Source organism: Dermacentor andersoni, chromosome 11 (assembly GCF_023375885.2).
Source record: "Dermacentor andersoni chromosome 11, qqDerAnde1_hic_scaffold, whole genome shotgun sequence".
NCBI classification, from domain to species: Eukaryota; Metazoa; Arthropoda; class Arachnida; order Ixodida; family Ixodidae; genus Dermacentor; species Dermacentor andersoni.
Genome location: NC_092824.1, coordinates 118,295,661 through 118,317,075, shown reverse-complemented (window position 1 = coordinate 118,317,075; position 21,415 = coordinate 118,295,661). Strand labels below are relative to the sequence as shown.

The 21,415-nt window shown below is 47.8% G+C and overlaps 1 protein-coding gene across 2 annotated transcripts in view; it reads right to left on the bottom strand.

Moving 5' to 3' along the window:
• The window catches only part of dnc (phosphodiesterase dunce), a 683,519-nt gene extending 674,461 nt beyond the window's left edge, over window positions 1-9,058 (bottom strand). The window contains exons 1-2 of one of the 2 annotated variants that reach the window (XM_055075485.2): window positions 8,627-9,058; window positions 4,506-5,621 (exon numbers count right to left, since the gene is read on the bottom strand). In XM_055075485.2, coding sequence (XP_054931460.1) covers window positions 4,506-4,690 — 185 coding nt within the window. In that variant the 5' untranslated portion in view covers window positions 4,691-5,621; window positions 8,627-9,058. Of the gene's footprint in view, window positions 1-4,505; window positions 8,380-8,626 lie in introns of those variants that run through there. The other variant, XM_050186081.3, reaches the window with a different exon arrangement.
• Window positions 9,059-21,415: the final 12,357 nt, after the last annotated feature.

Sequence of the window (21,415 nt, the reverse complement as noted above, 5' to 3'; positions counted from 1 at the left end):
TAAACCTTCTGCGCAAGTGTTAATCAAGCAAGGTTTAACATGACGTAATAAAGTAATAAGGCCAGGCGTTCAAGTCACCTTGTTTCAGTCGATGCCAGATGATGTACATGCATGCGGATTTTTGGCCGAAGAAAGATACCAACCAAATTGAAATGAAAAGTTCACTTGGCAACGGTATGCCCTTCGATAGTGTCCGGAAATAAAATAATCAATGAAGAGTTGACAAGAGTTGATTGAGTGCTCTTGAACTTGAATGCATATGTTGACAACGATACTTGCAACCACGTCGTAAGCTAAAAGATGATACAGTGATTTTACAGATTAGAAGGAACCGGTTAAAAACTACAAACGGCAAAATGTGTGCGATAAAAGGGCTCTGTGAACGGCAAACTTTAGCTTTAGAGTTACATTACACTTTGCATATTTCGGGATCTGAGCGCAAACGCGTCACTGTTAAAAACAACAGCATTCTCTTCGAGCTAGATAATTGATGGCATCCTTGCTGGCTACCACAATTCATGAGTCATACGCAACGCGGAAGGAGGCGGAAAAAAGACAAAAGAAAGGACAGACTGCAAGCTCGGGTCTTCACAACGACAGCGGTAAAATACGCAAACACGATTGCTCCGCTACGGGAACTATGGAATCACGGCACTCCGTCGTTCCCATTTCAGTTTATTCTACAGACGGAAGATTACAGTTGTCATTTACTTAAATATTGAGTACTTGTCCGTACATTACGTAATAACGAGAGTGGAATACTAATTGGAAAGCGATGTCATTCCATAAACCAATACTTATCGCGGACGGTTTAGGAAAATCAATTTACAACCTCGCACAAGACAACACACGGAGAGCCCTGAAACAGGCACGCCGCAAGCTTTGTGTTCTGGGCGTAATATCAGCATAAATTCAAACGCAAATATTCCTATAGCCTTCACCTACGTTTGTAAAAGTGGCTTAGTCCACACTTCGTAACGTACACTTGACACTACTCCACGTTTAGAAACCGGCTACACAGCGATTACACGTCGCACTTTCATGTGTTATGCGTAAAAAGAGTTCTGAACAGTTGCTTCCTGCTCGCTATAAATTTACGCTGATGGTACATCAAGCAGTGGTTAGATCAAATTATTGTGCAACGGCCTCTCTCTATTCTTCAATTAGGCAATCACACGACTGCTTGCGTGCCATGAGTAATTTCTGCAACAAGCAATTATACTATTAAGCTTCTAATTCTGGGAGCCCAGTAAGAGCTATATGATATACAGGGTATCCCAGCTAACGTTAGCAAGAGTTTAACAATATGCGAATGCCACGTAGCTGGACAGAAGCAAGGTAATCTTGTTTGCCATCGCTTGTAGATGCTGAGAATATTTTTTTTAGTTTGAACTAATATGAATTTAATAGGTCCTAATTAATTGATCAACTTCAAAAATATTATAGTTAAACGAAAAGTGTCAATGAGAAAATTGTAGAGCGACATGAAGAACTTTCCATATACCTTTCTGCTGCTCAATACTTGCTACATAAAAGTGTTTTTCCGAGCGCGAAAGAAGCCTGCAAATGCACGCAATATTGCCGAGCGACTGGCCGCTCAAGGCACTTTGCGAGGCACTTTGACAGTAAAAAAGAACGTGTTTTAACGTACGTCGTGTTTATTCTTTTGTGATATACGCTTATTATATATATATATATATATATATATTACTCGTTGAAGCGTGTAAAGAAAGAAAGAAAAATTTGGAGGACGCTTAAGCTTCGCCTTTGCGAGTGGAAGGCGATGGCATTGGAAGACCCCTGACTGCGTCTCACACCTTCCGGCAACTGCTGCTTATGTAACTGTAATGTTTGTCTTGAAACGCTGGCAGCGATCGCCATACACGAAGGCGAGCTTTCTGATACTTCTTTTGTCCCCTCCCCCCCCCCCCCCCCCTGCCACCATGGCGTGCATCGCAGATGCGCGGAGGCGAGCGCCATCTGGTTGGTGTTGCAAAGAACCGAGCGGGGCGCGCCCCTTCTACAAACGGCAGCTGGAAAAAGGGTTTGTGTTTCCACGTAACAGAATTATGTTTTCTCGCATATTCAATTTACAATCCGACACTATCATGTCTGCAGGTTGTGTGTAAGTCGTACTTCACGAATATTTCGACACATTTCACTTTGAGAAATTCCAATAGTTCAGTAAAGCCTATGCGCCACGCGGAGGGCCTCCGTGGATCGGGAAGCGCAGTTCGGGATGATTATCTCACGCGGACAATGCCGCCGACACCGACGCCAACAAAAGGTTTCCCGTGACACGGGGCCCCTAACGCTGTCGTGTTAAAAGAAAGAACCCATCCTTTAACCTCTCTTTTCGCACACTTGCTTGGCATGTTCGGTTTTACAGCTCAAGCGCGTGGGCTGTGAAAATTAACGCGAATGTGGGTTCCTGAACGGCCTCGTTACAATGTTAGTCCGGAAACTCGAACCATAAATCAGGTTCCTCATGAATTATACGAGAAATGCAGTAGATTTTTCGCACTAACATTGCAACGAGGCCGTTCAGGAACGCACATTCGCGTTAATTTTCACGGCCCACGCGCTTGAGCTGTAAAAGCGAACATGACATGCAGGTGTACAAAAAGAGAGGAGTTTCTTTCTTTTTTTCCCTTAATTCTTTTACATTTATTTTGTGTTTTGAACCTGTTATTCACACACGCACGTGTGTTTTTCTTCCCTGTAGCGGAAACGATGTTTGAAAAAACGAAAAGAAGGAAATGCGACGCAGTCGGCCTGCATCAAGTTCATTGTGCGTCAATAATGAAACCGGACAAAAGTTTGTCCGGCCGGCTTGTACGAGCATTGTTTTCGACAGCCTCTAAAAGCCTTCAATTACGCAGAAATTGCGGAAATGACGCACAGTCAAGGAGCGCTACGCCTTTGTCTAAACCATCCCCCGCCAGTTGCGAGCAGCTAGATGGACACCACACCTATTGAGCAAACAGTTTCAACCTGGTGATAAGGCTATGTTCAGCTGAATTCAATCGTCTTTCGTAGTGGCCACAGGAGTTGCTTTAATCCGCGCTATCGCGTCTATACGCAAAAATACCTCTGGGAATTAGAAGATTGAAAGGCTAACGCTGGGCGCTTTTTATGTGTATCTTTCAAATGTAATAATCTTGCGCCGAACTAAATGTATAAAGTGTTACGTAAAAGCATTGTTCATTCTTCTTTTTTTTCGCTCATTTTTCAGGGCCAACACACAGTTTTCTCATGAGCGCTGCGGGCTGTTTCATCGCTGTCACTGCTGCAAAGCGAGCAAGGATCTTTAATGCCGTCGCATAAGGGCTGTTGTTTTGGTTTTTAAGTATGTAACGCCACACCCACGAGAGGCTTAACGAAGGGAAATGGTAAAGGAGCCGTGAAGTTCCCAAAAAATAGAGAGAGAGATAGGGACAAACTTAAATAATAGCTGAAGAGGTCCTCCTAGCGAGAAGTTTGGCATGCTACTCCAGGTATGATAGATGAGCAAGGCCATGCTTTAGAACAACAGTTAAACTTCAGAAGCCATCAATTTTATTCTGCTTTAGATTAACAGCTGTATTCCTATCAGGTCTAGAGCGTTTTAGTTTAGATTCCTCGGTGCCGCAGTTTTAAACCATTGTGGACGCGCCACGGATGCGCACCAGATGCTCAAACCGCGGAAAGACTTTTGCACACGAGAAGTCACTGCACGTTTGTGTCCACTCAGCACTGCAGTCGGCAAAGCTTGACATGTTCACACCCATAAGCCCCGCGTTTCTTCAATCTCAAGTTAAAGAGAAAGATTAGTGGCGTCATATACCATGGTGCCATATACCAGAGGCAAAAACAAATAAAAAAGGAACGCATCGAAGTGAGCTTATAGTACATATATTGCACAACATTCCAGCGGGCTTTGTGCTTATAAAGCTATTTAACTAGATTAGGAAGTAAAGCGATCGTAGAGGAGTGTTTGACATTGCACACGTGCATAAAGGCAGTGCGCCAACTCACCCCAATCAAAATATGTTCATATTCACACTTCAGTTTTTCCAGACAGTCCGCAGGCCATTATTGACTGTCTCCCAGTAGATGTCTGTTTTTTGCAACACATAGGCTACACGGAGTCGAAGCAGTGATTTAGATTACGCGTCCTCATGCAGACTAAACAAAGAGTCTGCAAAAGCTTTCTATAGATGGCATCCAGACCTTAAGAAAGAAATGATAATTTCGGTAAGCGGGGAAGATAAGCTTCCGCGTTAGTTGGCCGGGCCCTTTGTACAGAATACCAAATGGCTTAATCCACTCAGACTCCCGGAGAGGAGCGAAATATGGGGACCAAGCGATGCACGGAGACCGCACGCGAAACTTACTCTTCGACGCGAAGCCCTTCCCTAGACCGGACGGAAGCAACTAATTCGCGCAAATGTAACAAAAAATATCGCAAAAAGTTGGGCAAAGGGTACAAGGACGTGGAAGGGAGAGGTGCCTCCGTCGCTCACCCGCATATCCATGAGTGGCGTCGTCTAGGAGCCGAAGCCTGACCAGGGACGTTGAGGAACAACGGCGTCGGCGCCGTCCGCCTCGTGTTGGCCGGCTTGCAGGCGCCCTCGCGTTCGGCCCCGGGCGGGGGAGCGGGGGGCTCGTACGGATCCGGCTCGAAGCGCACTTCCGGCGGCCGCAGCATCGTCCACTTCCGCTGTATCCGCTTATCCTCTTCTCTTTGTTCCGCTTTTGACGGGGTAATACGCGCGCACTTCTCAGAACCGGGACGGGCACGGAAGGAGAAACACTGCACGACGACCACGGAGCGAAGCTCGGCGCAGGAGGTCTTCGACGCAGAGGCACGCGGACGACAGACGACGAGGCACTCGTAGTTGATCAACTACGCAAGATGATGACACGCTGGCGGTGCAAGATGACGGCGCGCCGTGCTGGCGAGAGCAAACCGACAACGAACTCGACGAGTCCTTCACGCCGTTGAGAGGAAGAAGCGAACGGGAGGACGTCGACAACCAGCAGAACATCTCGGAGTCAATTGTGAGCCGACTTCGTTCTTCTCCCGCTATTTCCCCCTTGCTGTTTCTGGTAAGCGCCGCGGAACGTCTGTCTTCTATCAATTACGCTCTCGCAAGCAAGCGGATTGCAGTGAGGGAAACTTAGTTTCGTTCCACAACTAAAACAATGTAACAACGGAACAGCGTCGGGCACGCGATTCCTAATGCATACCGACAGGCTACGGCTCAAGCGGCAGTCGACGTGGTGGCCCTAGAATTCGCACAGATTTCACCAGACTTGCATTAGAGAGCTCTCGATACACTTCTTAGAAAGACCGGTCCAACCGGCGGTAGTTCCAGCACTCCGTCAATAACTACTTCAGGATGAGTTTCACAACTAAGTCATATTCTTTGAACGTCTGCAATCCCGGCGGATAATAAAAAAAAATACAGTACTTTCTTCTCCGCGCGAAAGACGCTCTCTTCGATTTCAAGCCAAAGGCGACGGGCGAAGCGAGATCACTCCAGTATAAAGCGCGTCTTCGTCGCTCTACGCGTCTGAGATGAGCGTAGACAAGTGAAGTTTGTTGTGACACTCCGCACAGTGTGATACCAGTCAGCCTGCAAAGAGAGAACCAGGGTATCAAGCAAAAGAACCCGGGGCTGCGTAATGTTTTCGCAATAAAAAGAAAACTACGTCATCGAGAAAGAACCAAGAGAGTCAATGGACAGACTGCATGTACCATGTAGAAGAAGCAAACAAGACGAGGCGCGGGGTGCCGGACAGCCGAACAGGAGAACCACCGCTGCAGAAACCACGATCCCAACAACAACGCCTCCGGCCGTGGCGGCTGAGCGAAGGAAGTGTTATACGAGCATCCGGAGCAGATAAACGGACTACGGTGAAGGGAAGGGAGATTCATAGAGCGCGATGTCAACAAACGACCACCAACTCGGCTTTTCGCGAGACACTACGTAGCGAAACGCAGCAGCTGCAAGACGGCGTAGCGCACTCAAGTGCACGGCAAGCGAGATACAACGAGCGGAGGCAATTAGGTCAACGAGCAACATAAAAGAAAACACAAAGAGGCACGAAGCAAGCGTCGAAAGAAACGTGAGCGGACAGCGTTGACTATCCTCCCTGCTCAGAAGCCTCACCCCCACGAAGAATTCGCGATTGCCGGCTGTCCCTTGTTGCTTCTCTCCTAAATCAAGGCAAAAGAGGATAAAGTTTACCACGCTTTGTTGCCGAAGCCAACAAGGCATTAACGGCACGTGCGTGAAACTATGCTATAGGGCCAGCGAGCCACGGTTGGCGCGTAACGCGGCAGCCGTTGAAGCGCTTCCAAGATGTGGGCGAGGCCGGCGCGCCCAGCGGGGCTGCGGCGGCGGCGAGGGTGCGTTGATCCCCTGTGTCAACGATGCCTCGTCGCCAGCGAGAAAGCCAAGCAGCCGCGCTTAGAGCACGTAACGGATGAGCGTACAGCCGCGGACTTTGGTACGTTCGAGCACGGCGTCGCACAGAGAAACAGCCGTAGCGGCACACGCTGGCTGTGTGTTGACGGAACCGTTGCACCGGCAATTTCGCCGACGTCAAAGCGAACAGGCGAAAAAAGCCGCAGCCAATCACGTTCGCCCAGGCAAGCACGAGGGGTTCGCTAGTAAAGCGACACGACGAAGCAGGTGAAAATGGCTTGGAGTCCCAATTCGGAAGCGAGCAGGAATAAGCTGTCACAGCAGGAAAGTTCCAGAAAACGTCAATGGATTTATCACCGCTTATAGCGCAGGGAACGGCAAGTCGTTGATCTTGTCTGGCAAACGGCGTTAAAGGAAACTTGCAGTCAGCTGCTTCCCCTCCAAAGAAGGTCAGCCTACGTCGCATGTGACCACGCTATCCAATGATAGGGCGAACAAGCCAGTGGACGCACCATTAGCCTTCAAGCCAGGCTGCGATTCGACAAGAACTAGGAGACTCTCAGGGTGCAAAGTGCCGATAGAAATGTATAATCTCAACCACTGACCACAAAATAAGGCTCGCCGAAAGAAGACAACAGTCACATATCCGACAATGTAGTGATGATTCCTTTAAGTGCAAGACAATTATGTGTTGGAAACCTGACAGGAACTCACTAGACGCTAAGCAATGTTCTCAAACGTGGTTACATAAGAGCTCACGCTACAGCGAAATCGTTTAGCAGGCAAGCTGCATGGCATGCATCGACTCCTTTCGAAGCAAGCTACAGAAATACGAATACAGCATCCGGGATTCGTTGAAGTTATTCATTTCCAATCCAGGACACCTTTCACGACCTAGAAGCAAAAAGTAGGTACTCACCTTGTGCGACACCACCAAAACTTTCAGCAAGGTTGTCCAACTTTATGCCTAAGGGCACACTAAAAACATTTGGTCCACGGACAACCGAAATGAAACGATCGTGCCCAGCAAAAAACAGGCCATATCCCCAGTCTTGCGAAGAATACGTTTTCTACGTTTTGATGTCGAATGCGTCAGTGGAGGCAGAAAAGGCTTGCTGTGAAGGATACTAGAAAAAAAAAAATGGGTCCGACCTTTCGAACATACATGCACCGAGAGCTCTTTTAAGAGCGCCTGCGAAAGAGCAACGGATGATCTTATCAAGCTCGTACAAGCGGTTCAACCTGGCCTGCGAGCTATGTCGGCACTCTCTAGCGATCGACACAATACTTAAAAACGTAGCACTTTGGAAGCTTTCAAAAGAAGACTGCCTAAGAAGGGCGGCGGAAGAGTTTCCGGAAACCAAGCCCTCTTTCCGACATTTCTTGTCGTGGTCGTCAGAATTAGAGGTGGTCTTAAGAATTCGCTCGCAATCAACGAGTACGAAATTATATATGTCTACAGAAAGTAGCACAGATCACCCTTGCTCCGCTGATTCACGACACAGAGGCTCCACATGTGAACTTCTCGTTCCAGAAGACTAGCCGATGCAGTTTCAAGCTTATACCTACTTACGAGAGGGCGTGAGATTAAGGCAGATACGTTTAGTTCCTGCCTCGCGAAAACAAAAGGAATAGATACCGTATCGAGCGAGCCTCCAAGGGACGAAGGTGATGATGATAGGAAAGGACAATCCGCGATCTCTCTATGCGTAAACACGAGGCGATAATAAAGGCCACGGAGAGCGCACACGGAGAGTAAGCCGAACAGGCAACAAGAGCAAGAGAATATAAGAGAAATGCGAAACCAGGCGAAAGTGTCAGCACGTACGTTCCCCGTTTGTCAAGCTGCGCCGTCGAAGACAAAATGCCGACTTGGGGAACACGTTGCAGAAACAACGGTGAAGCCAGCAAGGGTCGTGGCTGCGGTGTTGTACCCCGTATAACCCTGTCAGCGCTCCATCAAGGAGCAGCCCATTGGTAATGAGCGTGCCGCGAGATTTGAAAATAAACCTAACGGCAGCTTGAGATAGTCAAATCAGCAACGAGGTAGAAAAAATACTGCAAGAATTTGCACGCAGGATAAAGCAAGCAGGAATCATGGATGCGGAATTTTTTTTCTCGCTAATCAGCCCGGGACGAATAGGGAGATATGTAGAATAAAAGAAAGTTGCAGGGTGGGGGAGAGAGAGAGAGAACCAAAGGAAACTCACAGGAGACAGATAGTCCGACGACTAAAACACGAGCACTTCACAGACAGACGTTTTGTCCGCACGCACTCTAACGCGACGTGCTGCACGCAGACGAACGCGCTCACTCGTAGCACTTTTTTTTTTCTTTCCCTATACTTGAATAACGAAGGTCACGAGAAAAAAAAAGCACCACACCACACAAGAGCAAAACAAAACTTCACTCCAGGAAGGCACAACGGCGACGTGACCGAAAGCGTTGTTCTTCGCAGCCTATATGGGAGGAGTGCGCTCTACGCCGACTGAACCGCGTCTGGGACGCGCCACTACTCCCGGGTGCATCAGTGGTCCGAGGAGAGAGCACGCAGAGGAAGAGGAAGAGGAGGACGGGAGGAGGGAGCGCCGATGTGTCACACAACACGGCGCGCTCCGGCCCAGCGAGCCGCCGCGGTCGGCGAAGTCGAAGGGCTTGAGCGCCGCACTCAGACTCCGAAGGGGAAGCGTGCAGCACGGGGGAAAGAGAGGCGGCGGATCGGAGCGCAGGGCGCTGCGCTTTCTGGAGCGCACGCTGCCGCTTTGGTAGAAAGTGCGTGGCAGATAAGGGGGAGAGCAGGAAAGCCGGTAGTTATCTGCACGATTAACGCTGCCGCACCGGCGCTCACCGAGACAGAAGCTTGCGGGCTTCGAAGTATCCTTTCCAAGTTTGACAGCTCACTAACGCAGCGCCGAGCTTGCATAAACAGCAGAACGCTGACGATGTGGCGACGGTAACAATGAAAAGAGGGCCCTTCACGGGATCACTGGAACCCGTTTCTATCTTTTGCCAGACGGAAAAAGGGTCACGACGGCGGTGACGTTGGCGAAAAAAATGAAGCGGTTGGCGTGGCGCGTACGCTCAACAAATTGCACTCCGCAGCGCCCTCTGCATATTTGCCGCGTCACCATACGTCACCTTCGAAAGCCAGAGCCCGACGTTCAGGTGAGACTTCCGACGTGGTATTGAATGTCGCGGTGACTCAACAAAAGTGGTAGATGAGGCAATATCCGTAGGCCGAGCCACTGGTACGGTTACTGCGATGATGATGTCAAAAAGATGAGAAAGCAAAACCGGCGAGGACGTACGGATGCAAACAGTCCTTACTTCCGCCCCACTTTTCAGGGGCAAAAGCCAGCGTCTCGACCGCGGCCCGCGGCAGCGATGACGACGCGAAGTGCGTCCGGTGAAAAGCACCGAGTTATGCTACCAGCACACGTGGCTTCAGTGGCGAACTCGAAAGCTTGTTCGTGGCATCCGACTCGGCGTCAGACACTTCTCAGTAGTTACACTGGTTTCTCGAAGCTCGGGTAGTCGCTCGGGAGCACGCTCTTTGCATCCACGAATGGCGCGATGACGCGCAAGAACTTTTGTTTCTTCGGGCCTCGCGGAGCAGCACTCAGAGCAGGCATGACCCAGCGACGCGACACAGCGCTCGTTTCGCGAAGGCGTTGTTTTCTGCCGCTCGCCTGCGCCACTGTAAAGAAAGAACGGCGCCGATTCTTTCGGCTGGGAAACTAAGTGCACGCCTCTGGCGAGGGGGAAAGAAAAGTGCCGATGCGCTCGCCGCTTGTGTTGACTGCTCGCTGCTGCTGGGCGGGAAAAGAACACAGCTGAGCCTCCCGCCCGGCCGTTGTGATATTCGTTTCTTGTTTCTCTAAAACGGGAGAGCGAAGAAGCGACGCGGCTGCCACTGTTGCAGCCTCCAACGACCGGTGCAACTCTCGCGTGCGCGCGAGCGCGCGCGACGCGTCGAACGAGAGAGGGAAAGAGGAGCAGAGAAAAGAAGAACGCAGGTGGCCGCTACCTCTCACCTGTCGCCAGTCCGCTCCCGGCGACATGAATCCAGCCCGGGAAAACAATGAGCCAGCGGGTTGCTGTTGTTGTGCACCGCTGCGTGTGAGCGGCAGTGGCGATCGCGCTGCACCGCTGGCGTTACGGGCCGGTATACGCGTACATGCCTCGCGAGAGTCCACTGCGATCGAACTGGAGGTCCACAGAGCGAACCCATTCCCGTCGAATATATTAGGCCCGAAAAAGCGGAATACGGAGCTCGCCGGTGAAGGTTCTGCGAAGAATGCCGATAATAGACAGCTCACGTGCTCTCCTGAACTCAACACATTCTAGCACGACGCTACGGCACTGCCGTCACCGTCGTAGCCAGTGACAGATGCCACCTGTGCGCGCACGATGTGGAAAAGCTATAATGTACGTGCTATGCTTCTACGGTTACTGGTTCAGCTATGCGCAATTAGCGCGTATAAATCACGATACAAAAAGTGCATTCGTGCTCAGACGGGTGGTTTAACCTAATTTAACCTGGCTGCGAAAGCGCAGACAGACTTTAGTTTACAGAAAGGTTGAGCCGAGTTTTCGTCATGTCCCCTTTGGCATTGCTGTCCAGCCTGCAGTTATGGCATGGATTTACTCGGTGCTAACCCGCCGTGGTTGCTTAGCGGCTACGGCGTTACGCTACTAAGCACAAGGTCGCGGGATCAAATCCCGACCGCGGCGGCTGCATTTTGATGGGGGCGAACGCAGAAACACCCGTGTACCGTGCTTCGGGTGCAGGTTACCCAAGGAGGGCAAAACTTATCCGGAGTCCTCCACAACGGCGTGCTTCATATCGTGGTTCTGCCACGTAGAACCTCAGAATATAAACTGTGTGCCAGAAGTTGTTATATGTCGAACAAAAGTGCAAGATGAGAACAAATGAAGCATAGCTACACTTATGACACAGGCCATGCCCATACGTAAATAACACCTCGTCCTTAATTGCGACCGGTGTCTGTCCGCTTGAGTAAACAATTTTTTTTTTTTTTGATTATGTTGAACTAAGCTGGTGGATGAGATGGAGATATTGAAGTACTGACGAATAGGGAAAAACAAAACAAAAAGAGAATGAAAATTCGCAACATTTAGAGGCAACATCATACGCACGTACGTACGTATATATTCCTTTTAATACCAACCGATCATCGACGCTCATGCAGGAAAACATTTCGGCTGAGACTGGCGAAGGGCGAACGTTGATAGAGCTGCGTGAATCTCTCGTGCAGCTGCGCCGGCTTCTCGCACACAGACAGCATAAGAGAAGAGAATGAGAGAGACGCTACAGAACCGGAGTCCACAAAGGAATTGTCCTCGTCTCACGACACAATAGCCAAGAAGACTGTGTCAAGCAATATCTGCATTTCCGGCAAATGGAGCGGGGCTCGCGGTCGCATTAACTTTTGCGCTCAACTCGGCTGCAGCCTGATTTTTCCCCAGGAACTCTCTCGAGCGGCAGATCATTTCATGATCTGCCTTCATGATTTCACCCACAAACTGCTTGACGGGCTTCATTGCCGTGAAAGGAGCGGGCCAGTCGCAGGATGGAGATCTGCGAAAGGCAGTGACGTTCTGCTACAGATCCCGGCAATAAATTGCTGTTTTTTTTTAGGAGCAGTGAATGGTTAAGCGAATTGGTGATTAAGTTGGATGTTGCGACTCGATATATTCTGCTGAATATTCGGAAGCAAACAGAGCGAGCAGCGCACTAGCACTCCAGCTAATCAAAAATTTATGAAAAATTACGCAAAAGTAAAGAGAAAAGATATAGCATGTCTTGCCCGGCAGTTACTCAGTGGCTTTGCTTTAACCTTATGCTCAACGCACTGTACATGTGGTCTCGATGGAATCTCCACCGCCACGTAATTCATTCCGAAGAATAGCTTCCGAGAGAATCGACTTGAGCGGTACATCATTTCTTCTTCAGTGTTGGTTGTTTTATAAACAAAGAAAACGCTTGACGGGCTTCACTGCAGCAAATGAAACGGACATTTCATACGATAAAGATTGCCGTAACCAGCGCCGTGCATGCGCAATGGTTTCTTCCGGTAAATTTCTGCCTTTATGATTTCCTGTTTTCTTTTTCGTAGAAGAGAGTATTGGTTAAGTGGATTTGTCATGTAGGTGCAAATTATAACTGAACCGATCACTTCTTTGACAAAACAGCATCGACTCACTTCTGAGGTTGACGTACCAAAAGCGACACTCCGATGATGATGCACGTCATAGCGGCAAACTCCGGATTATTTTGACCACCCGGTGTTGATTAACGTGTTCTTTAACATGAGCGGTCTTGCCTGTCGCCCCCCCCCCCCCCCCCCCCCCCCCATCGAAAGGCGGATGGAGTCAAACCCGAGACGCCATATATCCACTGGGACACCGCGGAAGGTGTCGAAAAACAGAGCGCAGTCACACGAGGCAAGTAGCGTTTCAGCGAGTTCACAAATAAGCAAGTTCGTGAATAATTACTTAGGCCTACTGCCGAAATGCACCTACTAGAGTAACACCACAGGACGTCAAGGAAACGAAATGTTAACATTATTCACGAGGAGAAAATCAAAACATAAACCACTGATTATAATACTTCCAAAAATGATGATAGATCTTTTTTTTCTCGGCATAGAAAGAGAGATAAAAAGGAAATATATTGACGACAGAAAAACACAGGCCCTCAAATCGGGGTGATTTTCCGCCGCTGAAGGGGGCAGATTAAGTTCCACTTAAAGAAATTCGGGAGCGGACGAAGACATTGCTCGAACGAATGAAGCGGCCGATTCGAGTGGAAAAATTAGAGTAAATAAAACGACGCGCAAACTGCGCGAAGTTGATATTCCACCACTAATCATGGCCGAAATAGGGAAAAAAAGCAATTACGCCTTATTAAGCTTTTGTTTGCAATTGATTTCTCAATGATTTATTCTCTCGCTTTATTTCGTTGATTAATCCCTCGTATTATAGCTCCTTGTTCTAAATGCATTTGTGCAGATGAACTGAATGTTCTAGACGCCGCTCGTATGCACGATGCGAGAAATGCACACCCGATGTTTAGACGCTGCTAGCTGCTTATGGCTAATGACATCTGTTAATATGGCAGATTGCCTTTGTTCCTAAATAAGTAAACAAGAGACTCAATATAGCAAAGTTCGGGAGGACGTCCTGCACCGAAGCAGCCCAAACACATACATACTTTAAAATATGTTGCGTCTCACTGACGTATACCGACGCTGAAGTTTCGGCGCGAAGTTCGACCATGGTTTCCTTCAGTAATAATTAACCCCTTAAAGCGGAATAATCGAAGACTTCTAAAAGAATGCTTCACCAGCCTAAACAAAATTAATGTTGACTTGTGTGTAGCGTAGCGTAGTGTGTGTGTGTTGACTTGTGTGTTTGTGTAGCGAAGGAAGTAAGACTGTAACATGCAAAAGAAGAATCTGAAGCGATCGTGCTTGCCCACCCAGATGCTCTGTTTTCTTTTTTCTTTTTTAAAAAATACGTGATACAAAAAAGATGATGGCTCCTTCAAGGGAAATCGGTTACTCCTTTACCCATAGAATAACATAACAAAAATGAAAGACAAGACAAATTTCAGGCGGCAATTAACTGTGTAATAACGTAAGTTTAATATTTAGAAAGGTAGAAAGTGGAAAAACGTATAGTTCAGATATTGTGGATGATGAACATCTCAAGTTCTTGTCTGCAAATTCAATACGGATGTATTAAAGAAAAAAAGGGGAATTACAATAAACCCAGCCCACAAGATAGCAGTCGCAGTTCACTATTGTATCACTGTTACTATTACTAAAACCTATTGTTTTCCTAAACGTTATTTGCAGAGACATCTGTAGAGAAACGGGTGTCGTCCGCCATTTAATCCCACACTTGTAAGAACGCCTGTTCTTTTTCTTCCTGATATCTCTTCGCCGTCTTCTCTGACTCCTCGGGAGCAAAGCGCTTCAAAACTATTACTATTACTAAAGCTATTATTATTGCTAAAACAGTCAACTAGAACTTATACTGTACAAGCTATAAACCACAACTGTCATGCACTCTTCACAAAGAGTCGCAACTGCTTAGGCACTGAATTGTCAATAAATTTTCGGCTGATCAAACTCAGTCACACTCTAATAAACAAAAGAAACTGTTGCCTAATAGAGAAACGCATGAGGTGATAACGACTAATCGACATAAAAATGTCAAGGTTATTGCACTCGAAACGATCGCGCTAATGTCCGTACTAGCGTAAGAAAAACAATGGTCGGGACACGCTCCGCATGAATTATACATAAACGCTCAAGAGACAGATTACATGAAATGCAGCGTCAGTTAGCGCGCAATGGCCTTTTGAAAAGATTACAATGAATATTGGCATCACTCATTCAGATATAATGAATGAATCTCGCAAAAAAATATGCATTTAATTATACTTTAGAAACCGGGACATTTAATGCAGCGTCGCCTTAACGGCGCGCAATTATTTCCATAGCGCATCGCAATTTCCACGTTACGGTATAAACGTTAGTCTTTCGTTGATGTCTTCATAGAACCGCCGAACGCTGGTTATACAATAAAAAGCTGCCAGTTACATAACCTTGCGAACGAAGTTAAGTGTTTTCGGTGCCCACCGAGGGCGTTGCGGAACGTTCGTTCTCCAAGAACAGAGCCGAAGGGGAACGACAGAGCAATTTTCGAGCGGAAGTCATTTGCGCTTCACAGAACAGGTTGGATGTACTAGGCATTTTTTAACTCGCAAGACGCCCTTTCGGAGCCATTATATTGTGGCGAGTAAACGAGCTTTTCTTTCTTTCTTTCTTTCTTTCTTTCTTTCTTTCTTTCTTTGATGTTTGAAGGGGTTGGATGGCACTTATTTGAGAAGGAAGCTATATGTACAGTTGCGGTCCGGGTTGCTCTTCGTTCGGACGAAACGGCAACCAGTTCTGTATTGCAAGGCTCGATAAGATAAATTCTCGTATCCCATCGGTTACACAGAAGACATGCGTCGTTCGCATTCGACGTAGGTCGGACATTCGCCCACCCTTAATAAATATGCATGAGGCTATATAGGTGTCACAGGCGTCAACTACTCGTAATATGGTCGACGGGTAGATTAACATCAATTATATATCATGATTATGTACATTTCCTTCTAAGTAACGACGACAATGCCGGCAAAAAAAAAGCAAAATGCAGAATGAGACAAAGCCAGACAGGAAACGAGAAATGCGAAGCTTAAAAGGCAACTTCGCCGCTCCTGTTTAGCCAGAGGGCGCAGCGACAGCGCATGCGCCAAGCGTGCTGTAAGACACAGACCGTAAAGTGGCAGTGAGATAGGTGCTGGTCCGGCACTTAGATAAGAACTAGCGTGCTCATAACGATGCGCTATAATTAAAGCCAATTGGCATTTTCAAAGAAGAACCGACCGCCGGTGCGGCACACCCTAAAATTAAGGTACCCCGAGGATTAATAATAATAATAATAAACAAAAAAAAAAAAGGTCGTGACGGGAATACGAGCGGTAGGAACCTACGTAGGTAGCCGACCTCAAAGCCGTGATCAGTTGGCACAAAAATCACGTCACACGGACGCAACAGCCCATGTGCCGCACAAAAGCAAAATGAGATCGCGTCAAACCTATAATTTATTGGTGCACTGCAAAAGCCGCACATCGCCCCCCCCCCCCCCCCCCGCCCACCCTAGCGGGCGCACGCAGTTGACTGCCGCGGTAATGTTTAGATACGGCGTTTATTAACCCGAGGTGTCGCGGCCGGACCCCGAATTTTCGAGTGACACGCATTATATTTTAGGAAGGCCGACGCGCATAAATTAGTCTGCGACACCTCCGGCGTGAACTGCGCCCATGCTTGCATAGCTGCTCGGTATTCTGAGAACCCGCGCTCAAAAAAATATGCGGCCGCGCTTTTAAATGGCGCACAGCTCGCCGATATAGTAGAGTCAAGGGTTCGACGAAGATTCATCTTGTCAGGGATCCTGTTAACACAAATGCTGCGATAACCGAGCAAGCCGTGAAATTATAAATGACGTGTACAAGGAGTCCGAAGCCTCGTTAGGCAGTTGTAGCGCAGAAGTAAGGCCCCCTAATCCTGAAGACAAGTCGCGGGTGCGCATGCCCAGGAGTCACCGCGGCGGCGTGGCGCCTATGTTAATTGCAGTCACGAGTCGGCGCATTGGGCGCGACATAGGGAACGCCATATTCGCCTATTCAAGTCATTTTATTACGTTCACTTAATCGGCTACCGCGCTCTGCAATCGAATTACTGGCTCTAGGACAAACCGACCGTTACTCCCTCGGGGCATTAAAACACACGTGAAAAGGTACACTCGAGCCACTCGTGAAGTGCTACGTGGCTGACTCAATGTCGAAGTAAATTTCCCCGTTGGATACATCACAAACAAAGAAGGAAGCAAGCAATGTCTGAAAGGCGGAAATGCATGGGCAAAGAGGCAACGATAATGTTCCGCTATCATTGGCGCGAACAGCGTCATTATCAGAAGGGCGTCGAATGCCTATCATCGTTATTTTACACTAGATCGATTCCAGTGTGACTGATTATTAAGGGGTCATCCCCAATAATCAATCCTCCAGCGGTAACATACGAGGTTGGAGTGACCATTATTCGGGGATGAATTCATCCACAGGTAAAGTGAGAGCTATACGCCGATTTACAGGGGAGCATATATCGTATAGCTCGGTTACGAAGACAATGCTGCACAGCCCCAAAAACACCGCGATGCAAGACTAACATCACATCCGCACGTTTCGCGATCTGCCGTGAACTGGCAGATCAACCAGCAGCATTTTATTACCAGACGGGACAAGGGTTAAAAAACACATGAACGTTCTTCTTTACGAAGTATTTCACCACAACACTGTGAATAGCTGACGTAACTTACAGCAATCGCCATGATATCTCAGTGGCTACAGAATTCTGCTGCTGAGCGCGAGATCTCTGGTTTGATTCCCTGCCTTGCGAGCCGCATTGAACCGCAACTCACGAGCGCTCGTCAGCCACGCCTTTCCCACATGTTAAATAACTACAGATGCTCTCAATCAGTCGGCAGCTCTGTACAACTGCGTGACTCATAGCCTTTGTTTTGTTGCAGGCCGTTCAACCAAATCAGTCAAGCAGGCAGTGTGTATCACGTCTGGCACTAAGTTTTATCGCTCACAGATTTTTAAATAAACGTGGAACACCCATAGTTGTTTCGCAGGCGTGTAACATCCTCTAACAATTTTTCTCCGGGGAATGAGGATAAAGTCTGCTGTTCTTTTTTTTTTCCTTCCTAAACACTATTCCTCATACCTGATGAGTCATCTCCCTACACTCAATTTAACACTATGATAAGTAAAAGCCCTGTTAATCACACTTCTTTTGGTTCAGATGATGCTCCTCAAACGTTGTATATTGATATACCTTCTGCATTCATCTACCTTCGTTGTGGAATCAAAAGTTATGCACATTCGTGCATGTATGCTTATCATGCTACGTTTTTTATCGGCTGCTATAGCGGCGAATCTTCTGTTCAATTTTCCCAATGCTCTTGCGCAGGAAGCGACAATGGCTAACATCGAACACTATAGAATTCTGCGTGATGCGTGCACACACACTAGAGGAAAAACTAAGGGTAAACACCGAATCACAATTATAGCAATATTTACTTCCGCCTTTAATCAGTTTTCTTGGACAGAAGGTGGCCACAATTACCTGTCATGTAGCCTTTTACAATGTAAAGCCCAATTCGCAGGCAGTTATCTGCGAGCCATTACACTGCTTGAAATATAGGTAGGTGTTCAAAGTTTGGCCCGCACTGTAGAGTGCTCAGCAATTAAAACACGACACTCGGAGCGCGTGGCTGCCGGTACTTTTTGCGCCACCGGTGGTCGCTGGGGACACCAAGCTGATGCATCGTAGCATATGATGAAAGCGAGTACCTTTGTAACGCGTTACGACTGTATTTTGCCCTCAGCGATCATCAGCCAAGGCTTTCCGATGGAGCCAAAATCGCCGGCCGCCATGCGGTCCGATTATCGCGTATCAATCTCTGAACACTGTATACATAAACATGATTTGATGTGGGCCAGATAGAACAGTGTGTCTTCTCTCCCGTGCTGATTGGAGCGGTCCAGTCGAATAAACTGCTAAGTGGTCACCAGCTGGTTGGTTCCACCGACAATCTGTAACTTCATCGTCTCGCGAAACAGTATACGCCAGCGCGCTAGATTGTGGAGTCTTATGTCTGGGCGCGGCACCCTCGTTGAGTGCGCGAAATATGTTACATTGAAGTGTATCACTGCCATGACGTGCCTCAGGCTTCCGCTAACTGAGCAAGGCACTTGAACAATCGCACGCCTGATTCGCCCCCCGCTGGAGCAGGGATCGATCGCTTTGCTTGAACAGCTGCTGGTTGAACGGCCACTTGTAATGCACCATCATGCCTGCGGTAGGTTGCGCGCGATATCGCGACTATCCCGGCGCACATTACACAAGAAGATGACAAACTGACACAGAGGCGCAAGATTAGGCCCAGCGCGACGCCTGCCAGAGAGATGACGGCTCGAGATCAGAGCCCGAAAGCTAAACAACGAAACACGAAGGGAAGGTAAGAACCACGCATCAAATAATGGGAAGAAAAATTACAGTCGTAACGTTAACAGATGGTAGACAACACGGTGAATTACACATCAAACACGGCTAGGTGATAGTGTAGCGAATTTAACAGAGATAAGCGGGCTAGTTGGTGGTCGTTATCGGAATGCATCATGTAACCGCACAAAAACAAGGGATAAAGAAGGGCCTGTCTTGTGTGTTCCTTCTTTGCCCCTTGTTTTTGTGCGGTTACACGATGCATTCCGATAGTGTAGCGAAACTGAGGATCAACGATTTCGGTAGGTTTTGCAATGCGTGGATCTGATAACAAGTGGTTTATTAGGCAACACAATGAGTAACGAACCTAAAACAAAAAAGGGCAACAAGTGCCAAAGGAACAGAAACGCAGTCATGGGCAGCAGATATGAAACGATGAGCTCAAAATCTGCGGACATGGCATAAGGGTAATTAAGGACCTGTGGAGGATGCTTTGGCAGAACAGTGGACTTAAAACAGGCTGTTGATGGTGATGCAAACCTACTTCCTTTTAATTGTTACTCATTCAAATCTATTGTTACAATTCTTCAGACAAGGAACAAATGTTCCTGTATAAGAAGCTCGCTTTCGCCATAGGCATGGCGAATTCCCACATTCCTTTTCATAAGCCTCTACAACGACGCTCATACCGTATGATGGATCACTGCGCTGAGAAGCGATACTTTCGACACGGACGTGAGTAACTAAGACACTTGACACACAATGTGTGTCTTAGTTCCTCACGTCCGTCTCGAAAGTATTGCTTCGCAGCGCATCGCTCCATGTTGTGTCTGAACCAACTGGCCCGCTGCAACACTTTATTGCACATACTGCTTTTTCCGTCTTTCATTTCCCGTTACCCTTCCCCCAGTGCAGGGTAGCAAACCAAAATCTCATCCGGTTAACCTCCCTGCCTTTCCCATCCCGTTTATCTTTTTCTCTCTCTCCGCTACCAATGAGAACCTGGTCGCGAGTGAACATTGAAATGCGCTGCCAAGACAGGCTACCACGCTGGTTCCAGGTCCCAGTGACATCCTAAGATGCACGTGGCATCGTGCTATGCAGTTGCGCCACCTGTATCGGTATCCATCTCATTACACGTCGTGCGTGTCGCACCTTGCGTATCTCCGAGCCGCATGATTTAGAAAGTACGGCCGCCACCTTCGCGACGCGCTCGGCAGACGAGAAGCGTTTCAGCGAGCCAAGCAAGGTTGGGGTGACGGGCAGCCGCCTGCGCCGCTACACGTTCTGCTTCTCTGCACAGAACGCATTGTTCTCGCAGATCGCCCGACCCTGAGTGCGTTACACGCTGACTGCGGAAGCGATTATGCCGAACGGTTACGTTCGCAGCATGCGATCTAACGTTATCTTATGCTTCCTTTTATAGAAACTTGGTATTACAAGGAAGGCTTATCTCGCATGCTTTCGTGCTGAGATTATAGGCTAGCGCTCCGTGTCAATCCCTTAAAGATCTAACTTCGCATTTATAGTGACAACTAGCGTCATTTCTGACGGTGGCCGCGGGAGAAGTCATCAGATTGAATAAAGGAGTGACAACCTTACCTTGCTTAACAGTCCTCTTCCCGAATCTAACTAACACTCAATTCGAATTCAAATTTTACTTGCCAGACAATGCGCTGGAATGTCCGCTGAGCTAAAAGCCGTGAAAGCGGTTTTTAGTCCAGTGGCTGGAGTTTTTATATAATTAAACAACTACAGCCATTTGCTTGATCCACCTTGCTGGAACAGCCTTCTGTCCCAGACTGAGGTCTGGCGAGCTTGGAGATGGTTATCTTTTCTCATTTTCTCCTTTCCTCTATTCAAGCTATAAGACTGGGAAGGCTTAGGAATGAAGATCAACGGCGAATATCTCAGCAACCGTCAGTTTGCAGATGACATTGTCCTGTTCAGCAACACTGAGGACGAATTACAACAAATGATTGAGGACCTTAACCGAGAAACCGTAAGAGTGGGGTTGAATACTAATATGCAGAACACAAAGATAATGTTCAAAAGCCTGGCAAGAGAGTAAGAATTCTGTATCGTGAGTCAGCGTCTAGCGCATGTACAGAAGTTCATTTATGTAGGTCAGTTACTCAAAGGAAACCCTGATCATGAGAAGGAAATTTAGAGAAGAATAAAAATGGGTAGGAGTGCATATGACAGGCATTACCAAATCCTGATTGGGAGCTTACCACTGCCATTGAAAGGAAAAGTGTGCAATCATTGCATTCTAACGGTGCTGACTTATGGGGAAGAAACTTGGAGGTTAACAAAGAAGCTTTAGAGCAAGTTAAGGGCCACGCAATT